The sequence below is a fragment of the Leopardus geoffroyi genome, chromosome B4 (genome assembly GCF_018350155.1).
Source record: "Leopardus geoffroyi isolate Oge1 chromosome B4, O.geoffroyi_Oge1_pat1.0, whole genome shotgun sequence".
In the NCBI taxonomy this organism is placed as follows: Eukaryota; Metazoa; Chordata; class Mammalia; order Carnivora; family Felidae; genus Leopardus; species Leopardus geoffroyi.
In genome coordinates this window covers 59,791,899-59,809,476 of record NC_059341.1, presented here as the reverse complement: position 1 = coordinate 59,809,476, position 17,578 = coordinate 59,791,899, and the positions used below count along the sequence as shown (strand labels likewise).

At 34.8% G+C, this 17,578-nt stretch overlaps 1 protein-coding gene across 2 annotated transcripts in view; it reads right to left on the bottom strand.

Moving 5' to 3' along the window:
- Positions 1–1,433: 1,433 nt before the first annotated feature.
- Positions 1,434–17,578, bottom strand: part of RASSF8 (Ras association domain family member 8) — an 89,180-nt gene continuing 73,035 nt past the window's right edge. For both annotated transcript variants that reach the window (XM_045465486.1, XM_045465485.1), the window contains exons 3-5: positions 8,413–9,302; positions 6,175–6,319; positions 1,434–5,566 (exon numbers count right to left, since the gene is read on the bottom strand). In XM_045465486.1, coding sequence (XP_045321442.1) covers positions 5,445–5,566; positions 6,175–6,319; positions 8,413–9,302 — 1,157 coding nt within the window. In that variant the 3' untranslated portion in view covers positions 1,434–5,444. The remainder of the gene's footprint in view (positions 5,567–6,174; positions 6,320–8,412; positions 9,303–17,578) is intronic.

Here is a 17,578-nt window from a genome sequence, read left to right as displayed (position 1 = left end):
GAATGTCTATAACTTGTTTGGTTCTCTTCTTCCTGGCACAAAGTAGGTGCTCAATAAACATTTGTAATCAAATAAAGCCCAAATTCTTACTTTCTTAGTTCAAGTTACTATTACCTCTGCCTGAGACTCCTGGAGACACCTCAAGTGGTCTTTCTTGCTTTCAGTCCTGACCTTCTCCAGTCAGTCCTCCACAATGCCAGCAAGGATGATCTTCTTAATATGCTAGTCTGATCATTTCACTGCCATGCCAAACTCCTTCATAGCTCTAAGGATAAAGTCCTTCCTTACCATGGCAACCAAAGCCCTTCAGGATGCCGACGACCTTCCCTCTTAGCCCTCCAGACCTTTTCACTGTGGTCACAGCCCCACAGGCTCTACATCTTCCCATCTGTAAGTCTGTGCCAGATAACCTTCCCCAGTTTATATTCTCTTCTCCGGGGTGTGCCAACACTCTGGACCAGAGCTAAGCCCTTCTGGTGCATTTCCATGGCACTCTATCCTTGTTCCTTTAACGGTGATCATTAGACGGTAACCTCCTTGAGGTGCAAAGCAAATCATACTAATTTCAGTACAATGTCTGACCAACAATAAAGGCTCATGAAATGGCAACAGACGGCGAGAATGTGTCCAGCAAGTTTCTGCTTGTTTCAATAGCTAGGACTCTGCTGGCCCTTCCTAAGAGGCAGCACAAATAGGTGAAGTGGGCAGCAGGTGAAGAATCAAGTGAAGAAAGGTTATTTCTTGCTCTGCCATTAACTAAACAAACGTCTATAGAGGAGGACATGATAATTAAGATTTTTAAATTCCCTCAAAGTAGGCCAAAAATAATTTGTATTTTGCATTATTTTGTTAATAATTTGCCATTGTTTTTTAACATACTATTGTTCATATGTATAATTTCTTGGTCAAGATATAATTTATACAGAATATAAAAATGACAATTTATGTACTTTCACATTAAAAACAGAAACTGACCATTATAAAGCTTGTGTAGTTTGTCATGGAATATAGAAAAGTACTTTGGTATCAGAAAGGTCTAAGTTCAAGTGCCCTGTAAGTTACTCATTAGTTGTATGATTTGGAGGAGTTTCCCTGCATGGCTCAATGTGTCTCCTATTATTGTACTGGGTACATAGTAGGTATTTAATTGTTCCCCTCATTTATGGTTTTAAAGAAATCTGAGAATACAGAGGTTCATTAAGATACAATTTTTTCCTTTTGCTTTTGAAATAAAAGGGAGGCATTAATTTCTTAAGTAAGTTTCACTTGGATAAAACAGCTACCTTATCTAGCAATTGGTAATTCTTTTAACATTACTTTCAGAGAAATGTAATTTTATGTCACGGTTATGCAGACCTTTTCTCTTTAGTATCTTTTAAAGAAAATAAACTCCTATTTTGAAATATTAAACACATAAGAAACAAACCAGCAACTGTAATGCCCCAATGAATCCTGAAAATTTATTACTTGGGAGAATATCAGATACTGATCCTTTGTTTTACAGCTCATGATAATAATCAGAAAATATACATTTTGAAATGAAAGTCAAAAAAAAAAAAGAATTACATATAATACATATTACAGATATTTTATTGGTACATAAGCAAAGCAGTACTAAAAGCATATTTATGTGTCCACAGTAGTGAACGTGGCAATTATCTGTTTAAAGCTGCAGCAACTCAAATCCTCCTTGGGTCAATACCAAAAGACAGATTGGAAATATATTTAGGGCTATCACCATGTCTGGCTGTAAACCTATTTTTTAATCTTTCCCTCCCCCCATATATATATGTATATACTTTATTGCCTTTATATTTCTGCTGGTTTAATATAATTAGTATACTAAATAGTTATCTGCATGTATTTGGTTTCTAAAAATATATAAAATGCATTGGAATAGAGCTCCTGCAGCTTTCAAGCAGTCACTGTCCTGGCATAGAAAGCTTATTCTGGAAACGTAAAGCAGCAATACTGAATAAATAGTGATTGTTTTGTCTTCTCCACACAGCTGATGGCCTTCACCCAAAACTTAAAAATACTGTAGCAAATAGTATAAACATGCAAAAAAATGGACATAATATAAAAGTAATACTTATGAGCTAAATTTTAATACAATATGGATTAATAAAGACAACTTTAGGTAGAAGAGGGATGTGAACACAGCACTGTTATATACATATAAATTAAGGCCCAATTTTTCAAAGGCAATGCACACAGGGAAATGCCCATCTGCCCACATCCTTTGCACACCTGAAATCAAGAGTTTTTGCCTTTTCCGTATTATTTCCTCAATCCATTATTATAGTTCTAACTTGGAAAGATGTTCACAGAAATGGCTTTAAATGAAGTTTCTTTACTCTAAAGACCATTTTTCTCTTATTCACAAAGAAAATGTTCTTTTAATGCAGGTACAAAATTTATTTATGCTCTGGAAGCAAGTGTTTTGTTCTTGAACACTGTTAATAATCACACTTCACACTATAAATTCTGCATCTTTACTGTTTTAGCTCTAGTTTATGATTTATTTGAACTATGGGAATTGATGATTATTCAGGGATGACTGAGGGAATTAAATAGGTAACTACTATTAATACTAACCAAAGTCTCACATATCAATTCCCTGTGCATCAGGACAAAACAAAACAAAACAAAACAAAACAAAACAAAACAAAACATGTTACTCAACCAAAATATCTCATAAGGAAAAAAAAAAGGACTGAGGCAACCAACTATGGATCATTCTCTGAAGATGCTAGACATTCTCAAGGGTCAAATATACCAGTGCTATTTCAAATAGTTCCTTGGTAAGAAAAAAAACATCTTCTAATGTACTTAATACAGGAAATCCTAATAAAACAACAACTTAAAGTATAATAATAATAATAATAAAAACCTTATAATCTAGTTTAGTATTTAGAACCTGAATATTCCCCCAGATGCAAAATTTTATATTTGGTATTTTTTGTATATCATTGCCCACTGCCCCCCTCCGAAATGTATCCAAAAGATGTGGCACTTAATCTAACTCATCTATATTCACAATAGATAAAAATGATCAGGAATAGACTACAATATTTTTAAGATGTTCTAGGGAAATGAGTTTTCTTTCTTCTATTTTAAAAAAAGACTTAGAAAATATTTCTTAGAGATGTTCTTCCAGAAGTAATATAACTGATTAAAAAGTATAGCTGCTCAATGTATTTATCAAATTCACATTTATATATTCTTCTCACCTAGGAAATAGTATTTCTATCTATAATTAGGTACATAAAGATTACTTGGCATTTGAAAATTCAGATAAAGTTGTCACAATGCTGCCAGTCTTTCTTTAAAGTTATTAGGTTAATGCTGATAATAATTTACAACAATTAAGTTGGATATTGACTTCGTGTTTTTGATGGCACACCAAGGCATCTTTGCAATTACAAACTACAAAGTTTAATATATCTTCAGTTTAACATTTTGATTTAAATAGGATGTGATCAATTTATAAAAATGTTTTTCTTTGTGAATAAGATCTTAATTTCTCTGAACAACAATAACAAAATGACTCTTGGTATAGGATGGAACCCTTTAAAAATAAGGCATATATTGGGCATACATAAATCATTGCTGTCACAAAATCTACAAATTATTTTGATTTTTTAATTCTCCTAATTTTTAAATATATGTAGATATGAAATAACTATTATAAATTGAGAGCAAATGTGTACAGACTGTAGTTATTTAGGTAAGAATAACTTATTTATCAAGTTATTTGCAAAATAGTATAATGGCACAGTCAACTTGATAACTCCAAGAACCCAAAGAAAATAATATCTTTAGTTGAGGTCTGCCATTTAGCTGGACTAGAAAAGGCAACTCTGCATTATTACTTTCAGTTCTCTAGAAGCTTCTATATATTTTCATAGCCATTCTTAAAAGTTTTCATTGGAAACCTAAATGCAGCATTCTCAGCATTCATTAAACCAAAAATAAGTCAAATGTGTTAAAACATCCAAAGTTGCCCTCATGCATAAGATACAACTTACATCTTTTTATTGTTACCATGGCATTAATATACTAATCCACTTTTACTTTGTTGCATGTAATACAGAGAATATATTTTCCTCAGAATTAAAGACTACTTTAAATTTCAGTTTAAAGTCTTAATTATACTGTACCAAATTTTGATCAGAGGGAATGTAAAAATGGCTAAATGGTATCTGACCACATCCATCCAGATATTACTTGTGAATCTTAGTTAAGTCACCACTCATGGGAGAGGTGTTGACTCATTTTTGGTTTTATAAATAGAGAAAATATATGTACAAATGGAGACTCATGTCCTACATGTAAAAGTCAAACTCAAAAATGGGAAAAAAAAAAAAAAAGATTAACTTAATTTCCTTTGCAAAAAGTACCTAACTCCAACATACTTTCTTCTCTAAGCGATTGGAGAACTAGCACTAGTTCATAAAGTACAGAGTAAATTATGTGCAAGCAAAAGCTTGCCCATGGGTGCTTACACCAACAGATCATACATATGAAGTGGGTCATTTTAAAAATGTATCACTTAAAGTCACCTTTCTGAAGCAGACCCACCAGGTATCTCTAACTTATGTATTATGGCAACTCTTGAGGACCCATGAGATTAAAGTGATTAAGGCAGGGCAGAAACAAAACACATAATGTATCAGGAAACCCCACACCTGTTTGGATAGTCAACAGTTACATTTTTGTTTGTTAAAGATACAATTAACCTCATGAAAATATTTCTATTCTGCTATGTGGTCATTCATGTACTGGAAATATTGTAAAGAAAAGATTAAAGTCCAGATTAAAAAGAAAACCTGAATGACTTGATCTTAATTAAGCAATGGTTAGGACAGGTACACAAAATAAATACAAGTGGGTTCTTAAGGACTTAGTTTTGATGGTGGAGCACCCTATGACACCTGTAGAGCTGTAAATTGGCAATGTATGGGTGGAGTCTGGCAACATGCACACAGTCATAATCACACCATATATAATGTAATTAGGTCACAGGATAAGTATTAATAAAAAATATTAAAACATCAACATTTACCCATTAATCGATTATATGGAATAAATTAAACTAAGCCAGTCACGTATTTCTCTTCACTCTTCTCATGGTTTTATTTATGTATACACACAGTATAATACTTTCCTAATGCTCTCAAAATGCTACAAATAAAAATGAAGGCTTTGCATTACAGCTGCTGGACAAAAACGTCAACACTGTTGATGTGTGAAAACACAGTTTCTTTGTTCTTTAGCATCAGTGCACAGGGTATGGCTCCAAGTGGTATGCAATTTAGGACAGAAAAAAGATACGGTGGCTTGTGAAATATATCCTCTGTTCATCATTGGCACAAATCAAAGAAGGAATTTTCACTGTCCTTGGTACCTTCATTGGGTCTCTCCCCTGAAGACAGATAATGTTATACATATATGCCTTCAGGATTAAAACCAGATGAGATAGGATTCTGTAGAATACGGAGATTACTGGGGAGCTGCCGAGATGAACCGGGCCGCTTCAGGGACCCGGACTGGAATGGTGCCTCTACACAGAAAACAAAGAAAGCCATTTTGTGGACTCAGCAACTCGAAGGACTTAGCAACGTGAAAAATTAGAATTTTTCCTGCCTGAAGAGCCAACTAACATTACACTGTAAAACTGTAGTCCCCCGTGGGGTCTGGGGTACGAGGAGAAGGCTAAGTCTTCTTGACCCTCTCAGTGATAAAAACAGTTTTCAGTGGTTTCAACAGTTAATGATCTTTGTAAAAAGGTGAGCATTTTGCTTCTGTTTCTTCGTTGTTCGGATGATACATATCTTTTAAATATCAGCACAAATTAATAATAAAGACTTTTAGGAGAGGAGGAAGGGGTGTCAGGAACAGAAGCTAAAATTTGACTCATACGTCAGGAAAAAGTTTCTTAAAGAAGCAGTTTAAAACAAATGACAGAAAATTTGGGGATTACATGCTTTTCTAAGCAAATTAAATAACCTAAATATTATTGATTTCCCCCAGAAACAGGACGTACATCAATTTTTTTTTAAGTGGCCCAAGCTTTGAGTGGCAGGTTAACGTTTTAACTGAATGCGAGTAGTTTATTCAAAGTTAACCAGTGAGAATAAAGGGAAAAGAGCAGATTTCTCAACACCTTACCCCTTTCTATGTCTGCATGTGAGGCCTCTACTTCGATGGGCTCCGCTGGCAAAACGGTAACTTTTGTCCCTGTCTGTTGGATAAACTGCTGGAGATTGACTTGACGCAGCTCTTTAGTCAACTGCTCCAGTTCTTGTTCTTTGTCCTAGATGGAAGTTAAAATTTTTCTTTTTATTGGAGGAGTCACTATTGGCCAGCTAAAGACATCCTGGTGATAGTCCATCTGCTTGTGGGGGCTGTGTGTGCGATACTTGCTTGCACAAGAACACAGTCAACAAATCTGTGTTAATACTGATACAATAGGCTAAAAAGAGGTCATTTTTGTTCTGTGGCACAGGCCAAAAAGTAAGCAAATAAAGGACAAGAGCTTCTTTAGTCTGTCCTTTTAAATGTGATGCTTTCTTCTGTTAGGAATTCACTATACACCTGATGAAATAAATCTATATCTATAGACTTTCATCAATAAATACCGGTTTCCATCCATCCCAGTGTTTATAGCAATGTTGCTATAAGCTGTTCACAAATAAATTTCCCTATTATTTACTTCAAAACCGACTGTAAAATTCATAGTCATTTGGTCTGTGAGACTCAGAAAAGTTCTTGTATTTGGTGGACTGTTCAAGTGTTCATGGGATCCGTTATTGAGATTTATATTAGAGCATGAGGAAAGCAAAGTTCCCACAAGATTTTCACTGTGGGGTTCTTAATTAAATCCTTGGCAAAGACAGATCTGAGAACCGAAGATCTTTAAAGAAAGGAGATCAAGTTTGGACAGCCAGAAAGCTCAAAAAACAAGGAAAGGCATTGATGAAGTTCTCTTTCTCTCCTTTACTGCACTATAGGGAAAAGTGGCAAGGACTCATCCAGGTTGAGTCTGTTTGATGAACCTGGCAGGGGTAGGGGAGAGATACCAGAAATGAGTGGTTGCTTCCTCCACTTACTTTGAGCGTAGCAGGTACTTGGAGATATGTTAGTTTGATTATGAAATATTTTTCAATGGGTGGTGAGATTTACCTGTAATGGCTGTCAAGAATTAGTGTTTCGTGTAGATAATAGCAAAGGCAACACAACTTCCAATTGTACCCTTTTTAAGGGTCAAAGTGAATCCAAATAGTAGAATACTGACAAATCAGAGGTTAACAACTTTCCACTGCATGAGAAATTCTCAATTTTCAAAATTTTGGTGGCAGTTTTCTCTCTCACTATGGTTAGTGGCACAGAAAGGAAATCATGAAAGTTCTTTCTGAAAGCTCAGCTTTCTCTGCTGATAAAACTGTTGATATTCCAGTTGAGAAATTCTTCTCAAACTTCCATGTGCGTAGGCACTATCTGGACACCTTATTACAAATATAGATTCTGAATTTTTAACAAATGTGTCCTGAACTGCATGGATCACTCTGAATAGCAAGCTTCTTAACCAGCACTGATCAATAATACAGCAACCACCAGACATGTGCCACAGAGCATTTGAAATGTGGCCAAATGTAACAAAAATCAGAAATGTGAATTTATGTACTATTTAAGCTTTTATTTAATATTAATATTTAATATTTTAACTATTATTTATTTTTAACACCTCTTTTGTAATTCTTCTAACATCACCACATTTTCTTTTCAAGAACGGGTGTCTAAGAAATTTAAGTTGAGTAATCAGCACCTAATGGCAAAATATAAATATTCTTGTATGTGAACCAGAGAGTGGAAAATCAGAGAGGAACCTCTGTGTCCCTCTCCTCAGGAAAGCAAAGGAGAGTAAGTAATGTGGAGAGAAGGGAACTATTTACATCTCAAGCAAGATGGGGTTAGCAACAATGGAGAAGTAATAGATAAGCAGTTAACTAGCCACACAGTCCCTGGCAAACCAATCTGCAGTAATCTCTTTTGCACTGGATTCCTTATCTCTAAAAGGAGTGAAGGTCAGATTCACTATCTCATCATTAGTGTCCATTCCAGCTCCGAGGTTCTATTCTCTGTATCCAATTACCTAATGTTACAACTGACACACAGTAAGAAACCTGTTGCCATGGAACAAGGATCAGTGTGGCTTTAGCGCTCATCTCTGTTTTGGTCTCACATCTTAGCTTTGTCGTAAGTCACAGAAATTCTAAGAAACTTATAAGCCAAGATAGCTTTCTAACTTTCAATATAAGAGAAAATGGACAATCATTAAAGAAAATGCCAAGAATATATTAATTCTTTTAAACAGACGAAACATCCTTTTTATAAAAATGTTCTTACCTGTAATCGTTTGGTGGCTTGTCCAAGAGATCTCTCTACAGCTTTAATGCCATTTTCCAGCCTCAGACTCTGTTGGCCTTGAATGTCAATTTCTCCTTTGACCTTACCAATCTTTCCTTTAACCTCTTCTTCATTGATTTGTGCCTCCTGAACTTCCCGTTGTAATTTTTCTGCTTCAAGACCACTTTCCATAGTCTGGATCTGAGCCAAATAGTCCCTTAATTTGCTCTCACATTCTGTTATTTTCTGTCTTATTTCTTGAAGTTGATCCTTCAGCTGTTTTTCATTTTCCTGTTCAATCTGCAATTCATTTTCCCAAAATTCTTCCTCTTCAATTTCTACATCATTTCTTTTGATCTTTTGCTCCAGGCGGACAATTTCCTCTTCAAGGTTAGAATTATACTTTTGCTCCCAAAACTGTATTTCGATTTCATTTGATTCTAGCTCTTTCTCAATGGATTGAAGCTTCTCTGTCTGTAACCGAATCAGCTTCTTTAACTCATCTGCTGTTGTTTTGCAGTTATTCAGCACCTTTTGCTTAAATTCAGTTTCTTTACCCTTTCCAAAAATGTCCATTAATCCTTTGGCACCTCCTGTAAATGTTAATGATTTCCTTTTAGGTTCTCTCCTTTTGATTGATTTGTCAATCTGAGGCCTCAGTTTGGCTAAAGGGGGCAAACTCTGCCTGTATAAAGTTCTTTCAGGAATTCGAGCCACACTGTCTGAAGTGGGTCGCTCACTAAGAGATGGCCCAGTTCGACGTAAAATTAGCTGTACATCACTAGCATACTGCCCCCATTTGTTTAAGGATATGATAGGATTTTCATTAGGCGCTAAGTGTCTTTCAGTATCTCTCCATTTTTCTATAAGAGTGTACCTTCCAGTTCGACCTAGATAAAAAAGATAACAAACTGTCAAAGTGGCATATGCAATAGCTAAAATAACGCTACAGAGGACACTATTTAATAAATGTGTCTTCTTGATTAGCATCAAAGTCTAGTCCATGCTGCTTTTAAAACTTCCCTTGAAGATATGTTAACAGCATAAAATTATGGGATGTGAATTACATATATCCTTCAGATTTGCTTAGAAATTGAACACTTTAAAACTCAGGGAGACTTTTATGCTCTTGTTAAATGCCTGATTGCCTAGACCTTCCTGTGTGGGACAAGACTTCTAGATAAAACAAAGGATGACAGGAGAATGCCCCACTGGAAGCCATGAGGGCCTGGTCGCAGGAACTAGGTAGAACTTCAAAACTGGAATAAATTTCCTCTTTGTGAATTCCTGTGCTTTCTCTGCACATTAGAACTTGGGAAGGTTAGAGGCCCATTTTCCTCCTGAAAGGAGATATTGAGCCAGTGAACAACATGCTACTTAGCTAAGAGGTGGCTGTACAGGTCTTTCCTCTGTTTCTGCATAAGGGCTTGGCCATCCCATAGCTCACACTGCTGGTATCTTTCTGCACACCTGTGGCAAATAAAAATCACTTCAGTGAAAACAACTCTTCAAAATAATTTTGTAAAAAAATAGGGGCTGAAAGAGAAGCCTTCTACAGTTTTGATAGTTGTAGCTTAGAAGCTGATTAAAAAAATTTTTAAAGGCAAAAATATTAAAAAAAAAACAAAAACAAAAACAGTAATAAAATCATATATAAATAGAAATACTGAACCTAACTAGTAATTACAGAAGATAAAATTTCAGAAGACAGCATAATATCATTAAATTGAACACAGTTTCTAAACATTTTCATTTAAGGTAGGTAGGTCAGATGGATATTTTGTTAAAAGTATCCACTACATACCTGAAACTAATATAAATGTTACATGTCAATTACATCTCAATAAAAAAGCATCCATTACTACTTAACATTATTACAAGGAAGAAAAAAACTGATCCTGGCACCTAGTAATTATAATACTGGTCCATACAGCTACTGATTTATCTTCTTTTTGAATTTCATGAGCTTCTGAACCAATAGTAGTTATTTTCTCAGTTACTAGGTCAATAAATTAAGATCTGGATATACATATTCCTATGTATATGAGTAGCCATGTATGCAGTGTAGAGTTAGTACACAAAGAATGATACTGCTTTAAACATATGCATATATTCTCCTTTAAGGACACTGAATCTTGGGTACAGCTGCAAAGTTGAAGCTTGGGAGGCAAACAGACTGGAGTTTTAATCCCAGGTTTTGTTTTTTTGTTTTTTTTCTTGAGAGAGACAGACACAGAGTCAGAGAGGGGAAGGGGGAGAGGGGTGGGGGGGAGGGGGAGGGGAAGGGGAGGGAGAGGGAGAGGGAGAGAATGTTAAACAGGTTTCACGCCCAACATGGAGCCCAACACAGGGCTCCATCTCACCACCATAAGGTCATGACCTGAGCTAAAATCCAGAGTCTGAGGCTTAATAGATTGAGCCACTCAGGCACCTCAGTCCTATGTTTTAATTGCCTACTGGATAAATAGCATAACCTCACTTCTAAAATAGAGACCGTAGCAGTATGTCACAGGTTCTGGGAGTCAGAGTCAGACATAGTAAGCACCTACAACACTGCCTGGCCCATGGCAGGCATTCAATACATGGTAGCCATTATTAATTTTAAACATTGTTAGTCACATAACAAAAGGGTTGACCAGAGACCTCTTAAAAATGATGTGACATGACAATAATCTGACTTAAAAATCCTTCAGCACCTTTCAACAACTCTCAACTATACAGACCTGGAAAGAGCAAAAAGGCTCTGGAGTCAGAAGGCCTGTGTTCAAGATTGGCTCTGCCAGCTACTTAAATGATCTGCGTGATGCATTAAATTTCCTTTGGCTTCAGTTTCCTCATCTAAAAGGTTAGAATAGTATTTTCTTACTGATACTGTTGTGAGTCAAATGAGATGTGAAATATAAAAATTTTTTTCTAAAATTGAAAAGTTCTATAGAAATATTAGTTGTTATTATTATCAAAATGCCTGGGCAAACAAGGGGAATGAAGAAGAAAGCCTTAGTACAGTGGATTGGCTTCTTGGAGTAAAAATGTTTCTAGTGACTTTCAGGTTAAAAGTTACTGTAATTACTCCAAGAAAAACCACATGACAAATCTGCAAGGCTAAAACTGTTCCACGTGTACTCACTGCTTCAAAGATCACAGCACTCTGTGTTCTTGGCTTTCCTGCCTGTCAACTACTTTTAGAATCTCACTCTTATCTGGAGCTCTGTGTCCTCATAAGTAATGTGAGGGGTTAGACTAGATCAGCAGAGCCCTCTCTAATTCTACCAGGCTAATGAAGCATCTTGAAAAAGAAAACAGAATCATTACATTATACAAGTTATATTAACAATTTTAAAGACCCTAATTTAGTCATAATTAAATACGAAGCTAATTTTTCCAATGCTTAATGGTACTGCTGCCCTGTGAGAATGTCTTGGTAGAAGATTATTTAGAATTACTTTTAATGCCAGTTTTCCCTTTTTGGTTAAATAATGCATATTTAGTGCAGTTAGACAAAAAGAAAAAAAATCCATCCAGTAATATAAAAAAGCTTTTATAAAAGGTAAATTAATAGCTTTGATTTTATTATAAAAATTGGGTTTTAGATAGGTTATGTAACAGTTAAATCCCATAATAATTATTTTTAATACCATACTTGGCAAGACCCTAAAGATCCTATTTCATTTGGATAGATTCAAATTCCTCCTGCAAAACTCCTTTCAATGCATTTTATTAAACGGATACACTGAGTTGTACCTTGCATTCCATCTTGATGTACCCCTAAAACTAACAAAAAGGAGTATCTACCTATCTACCTACCTACCTACCTGTAGCATTTGTAGATTAGGCTGTTGTGGCTATTTAGAAATGTGTGCCACAATAATGAATGGTAAATAAAATACTGATTGTACTTTTGGATAGATGAAGCAATTGAGTGTATTCCCAGTATTATATTAACTTCATATAATAAGGAAAATCACATAGAGAGACTTTAATGCATTAGTGGAATCTCACTGGATGATTGACATAAATTAAAAGGAAATAGGATAATAGATTCTTCTCATCTAAGTTAAAGCAGAATAGTATGTAATATGAAGTTTTTGAAAATATACACCAAAACTCAAATATTCAAATATGAGTCACTCAGAAACATTATGCCCTTATTTCAACCACTCAACATTGTGTAAATCATTTTTACACAATTTTAGAAAATTTCTCCAGAAATTTTCTAAATAGCCAAATAACAAAATCATGATTGAAAAGTCACATCTTGTTATTTAGTCAACAAGTACATATAGAACATCAAATACCTGTCAGAAATAGTGTCAGGCCCTAGGGATATAAATTCTATTGAACACCTTGATCATCAACCCTCTTTGTAAGTTTTAGCTTTAGCTGACATTTGGTTTTTTTCTTCAGTTTCAAATCCTTCTTACCCCCAAAATGAATACTATACATTATTCAAAAAAACATGACAGAGAGTTGCATTCATCACTTATGAATTTAATGCTAACAAATCTTCCTGTTTCTGGATATATTAGAAGTGATGTCAGTAAACTTATTCTTTATCATGAATCCTACCGCCCTGAATTTTTCCAATAACAGACACTTTTTGCTCCTTGAGCTATATAAACATTTTGGATTCTTATATAGACTCTAGTTAACATAACCAATCATTCTCATAATGACTTAGAATTCTTACAAGGAACATCTCTGTAAAAGAAATTGCATTGTATCATTTTATAGTCTGTTAAATGCTTTTGATGCTGACATACATACACACACACACACACACACACACACACACATATATATAAAACAAAGACATATAAAATATATAAAAATATATCTTACACACAGGCTTAATTGGTTTTGTGAAATAAGCAGTATAGATATGATCCTCAACTTTTCAGTGAAGAAATCAAAGTTTAAAGAATTTAAAGCAATTTATCAATTACATACAAGTACTCTGCAAACTTGTCAATGGATTTTCTACAAGTCCTAAGTGTAGCTATTAAGATAATTTTAACCATAGAGTATTTAATTTATAATGACAGTGATATAATGTAAATATCTCTGACTATAACCTGTTGGTCAGCTATAGACAACCCATAGTTAAGTCATTCACAGCATATTTTCCCACAGTGTTGATGAGAATATCATGTAATCTATTTATCGTGTAATCACAGAATCACTGCACATTAATTTAGGAACTATTTAATATTATGAGTTTACTACTATTAAAAAATAATAAAACCATTAAATTTATTGATTTCATGATGATTTACATTTATTATGCCTCTATTTGCTAGGCACTGTGTTGCTTACTTTGCATAAATACTATTAATCAAAATAAGAGGTAACATTTATCACTATAGACCAGTAATATTTGGGGGGACTTTTTGTTAATGTAGCATAATCTAACCCATCCTGACTGATGCATGCTATGAATTACATGTATTTACATTCATTAAAATAATCTTTTATGGATGTAGAAAATATAGAAAGTACTTAGAATTATGAATAATTACACTATTGTTATAAATATCAAAACTGTAAAAGATAATCTTGGCTACATAAAAGCAGTATAATTTACTATTAAGGACTTTTATTTCTTGTTTCAGTATAATTCAATCAATAACTATACTTTCTAACAGATGTCCACTGAGATTATAGGGGGTATAACCAAAACAGTATACAAGAAGTTAAGAGCAAGGTTCTTGAATTAAGACTACTGGTTTGAATCCAGTTACCCTCTTACTAGCTCTAGGAGCTTGGGCAAGTTATCTGGTATCTCTGTGCCTTAGCTTGATCTTCTATAGAGATAATAGATGATCCTCATAAGACTTGTGAGGATTAAGTGGAAAATTTAATTCACAATCCAGTAAATGAAAAATAAGACTTTAAAACTATCAAGAATTATGGAGATAGTTTAAAGTTTAAAGTTTAAAGTTTAAAGATAGTTTAAAGTTTAAAGAGGTACATAAAAGGAGTGTGTATAGTGATTACTTCTAGGAGGCAAGATCGTGAGTGATTTTTAAAATTTTCTTTGTATCTTTTCTGAATTTCAAAAAAGTCTACAATGAATACATCTGTAAACAGATGTAAAATGGGTAAATTTGTAAATTTCTAAAATTGATAATTTATGCATGAAATTAATAAGAGTTAAATGTGAGAACATAAAATTTTATTTTCCTTATCTTCTAAAGGATCATATACTCTTAGAAATGGATAGGGCATTAGGTGGTCACCTAGTTCAGCCTGTAATTTATAGAAAACTTTAAAAAATTCATTCAGTTATTCACAAATGTGTATTGAGTGTCTACTACTTAGGCATGGCTTTAAGCTATGAGAATAGGCAATAACAGAACAGTAGCAGGCAATATACAGCACACAAATAAATGTAGGTCTACTGTCCATTATCCAACAGCTTTAAGGCCAGATATGCTGAAACTTCAGAACTTTTTGGATTTTAGAAAGGTAACATGGTGCTATCCCTATAGGTCTATAATCAAACATATTACAGTTTACGAAGTAAAATGTATCAACATTCATATCAAATGGAGTAAATATAAATTAAAAACAGCCTCATATTGAATCAGAACAGTTTTTACCACCAGATGAGTTCAAGACATTCCAAGTATGGCTAACAAATGAAGTATGATAAATTTAAGGCTTTCAGAAATGTTTAGATTTAAAAATGTGTATATGGTCTATATATGTGGCCTATAGGTAATATGTCAGGAGGGGTAAGTGCTATAGAGAAAATTAGAGTATGGCAGATAAAGAGTATGTGAGTGTATGTGCATGTGTGTATGGATATGTGGTCAGGGACATCTTTTGTGGGAAGATATTTAAGCAGAGATCCAAGGGAAAGAATTTTGAAGATATCTGGGTGCAGAGTATTCTCAGCAGAGAAAAGAACAGAGGCAAAGACTGAGGCAGAAATATCTTTGGTATAAGTAAAGGGACAATCAAAAGTAAGTGGTAGAGAATGAAGTCAGATTGGTGAGGGGGTAAAGTAGAGATTCATGTGTCTTGAAGACCACTGTACGGACTTACACACACACACACACACACGCACACACAATGGAATATTACTCAAAAACAAGAATGAAATCTTGCCATTTGCAACAGCATGGAGCTGCAAAGTATTATGCTAAGGGAAATAAGTCAGTCAATGAAAGACAAATACCATATGATTTTACTCATATGTGGAGTGTAAGAAATAAAACAAAGGAGCATGGAGGGGGAGGGAGGGGCAAACCAAGAAACAGACTCTTAAGTATAGAGAACAAAGTGATGGTTACCAGAGGGGAGGTGGGTGGAGGGGAGGTAATGAAGCTTAAGGAGGGCACTTGATGATGAGCAACAAGTGTTGTATGTAAGTGTGAAATCACTAAATTGTATGCATGAAACTAATATTATACTGTATGTTAACTACCTGGAATTTAAATAGAAACTTAAAAAAAAGTATTACTTTAAAAGAAATATGGGATGCCTGGGTGGCTCAGTCAGTTGGGCATCCAACTCCTGATGTCGGCTCAGGTCATGATCTCATGGTTTGTGGGATCCAGTCCTGCACTGGGGTCTGTGCTGACAGTGTGGAGCCTGCTTGGGATTCTCTGTCTCTCTCTCTCTCTCTGACCCTCCCCCACTTGTGCTCTCTCTTTCTCTGTCTCAAAATAAACAAACATTAAATAAAAGAAATTTGTTAAGAATAGGCTGGAGGGGACCAAGATGATGCAGGGAGATGAGTTGGAAGGCTACAGCAAAAACCTAAGTGAGAAATGATGGTGGCTTACATCAAGTTGTTAACAGTGACTGTGAAGAGAAACAAGATTCTGCAGGTATACTGAAGGTAGTACAGGTAGGATTTGTTACTGGATTAGTTGTAAGATATTAGAACAACAACAAAAAGGATCACATAAAAGTTTTCGGTCTAATCAATTAAAAGAAAAGAGATTTCATTTGTTGAGATAAAGAGAAAGAAGAAATTTGCGGGTGGGCAGCAGCTGAGAAGCAGACTTGGGTTCTCTCATTTGAAGTTTGAGATACCAGTTAGTCGTCTTCTAGAACAGTTTACTACAATACCCATTAACCACTAGCCACATTTAAATTTTAATTAAAAATTCATTTCCTCAATTATACTAGCCACATTTCAAGTACTCAGTAGCTGCATGTGGCTAGCGGTTACTATACTGCATAGCACAGATACAGACCATTATTATCCTTGCAGAAAGTTCTATGGGACAGCACTATTTTAGAAACTATGTTTTATTGAATACTTACTTTAGGCAAAGCAATGGTGTAAGAAGAATAAACAAGCAGGATCCCTACTGTAGGGGGACTTCCAGAGAAAAGAAGCGTTGAATAGTTAAATTAGAATTCAGTATAAAATGTGCTTGTTTGAAAACTGATCTCGTGGGGCAAACTATATGAAACAAGGCTTCTTAGGAACAGTTCACTCCACCTTGGACCCCAGCCCCATCAATTTGTTTATATTCAATGCTAACTCTGGCCCCAGTTGAAGGAGATACAGGAATAAGATCATTAGAAGTGGGAACAGAGAAAAATTCTAAATCTTTAGTACTTCAAATGGTACCAGGCAACAAAGGAGTGTGAATCAGAAAACTTTTCCCTCAGTCTCCTTGATTTCTTCCTCTTTTCCTCTCTAATCTTTTGTTAGCCATACTTTACTTAAGTTCTAAGCTACTTGAGGGCAGAAATACATTCTTTTCATATTTTGGGAATATTGTAAAAGCAAATGCATTTTCTGGACTATAACTTGAAACAGGCTTTCTGTTTCACATACAGATTTGAGAAGCAGTTTGAATTGTGAAATAATGGCATTTCTGGGATAGTTTATGAGAAAAACAAGATAAAAAATCCGAAATTGGGACTGTTTCAGAAAGCCCAAGATGTATACAGTGACCAAACACACAGCACGCTGCAGGACAGTTTATCCATCTCATGCCAATTAAATGTTTCAGAGTTATGTTTTTATTTTGTTATTCTGTCTCATTATCCACCACCTAGATATAACCTGTCAAGGTAGTCACAGATCAGAGTAGAAAGGATTTCTTTCTATACTATTAGATGCATTCAACATCTTTTACCAATTTATGTTCTGTTTTTAGCTATTTTCTAATTTGACTCAATTGATTAGCAGCACCAAGTC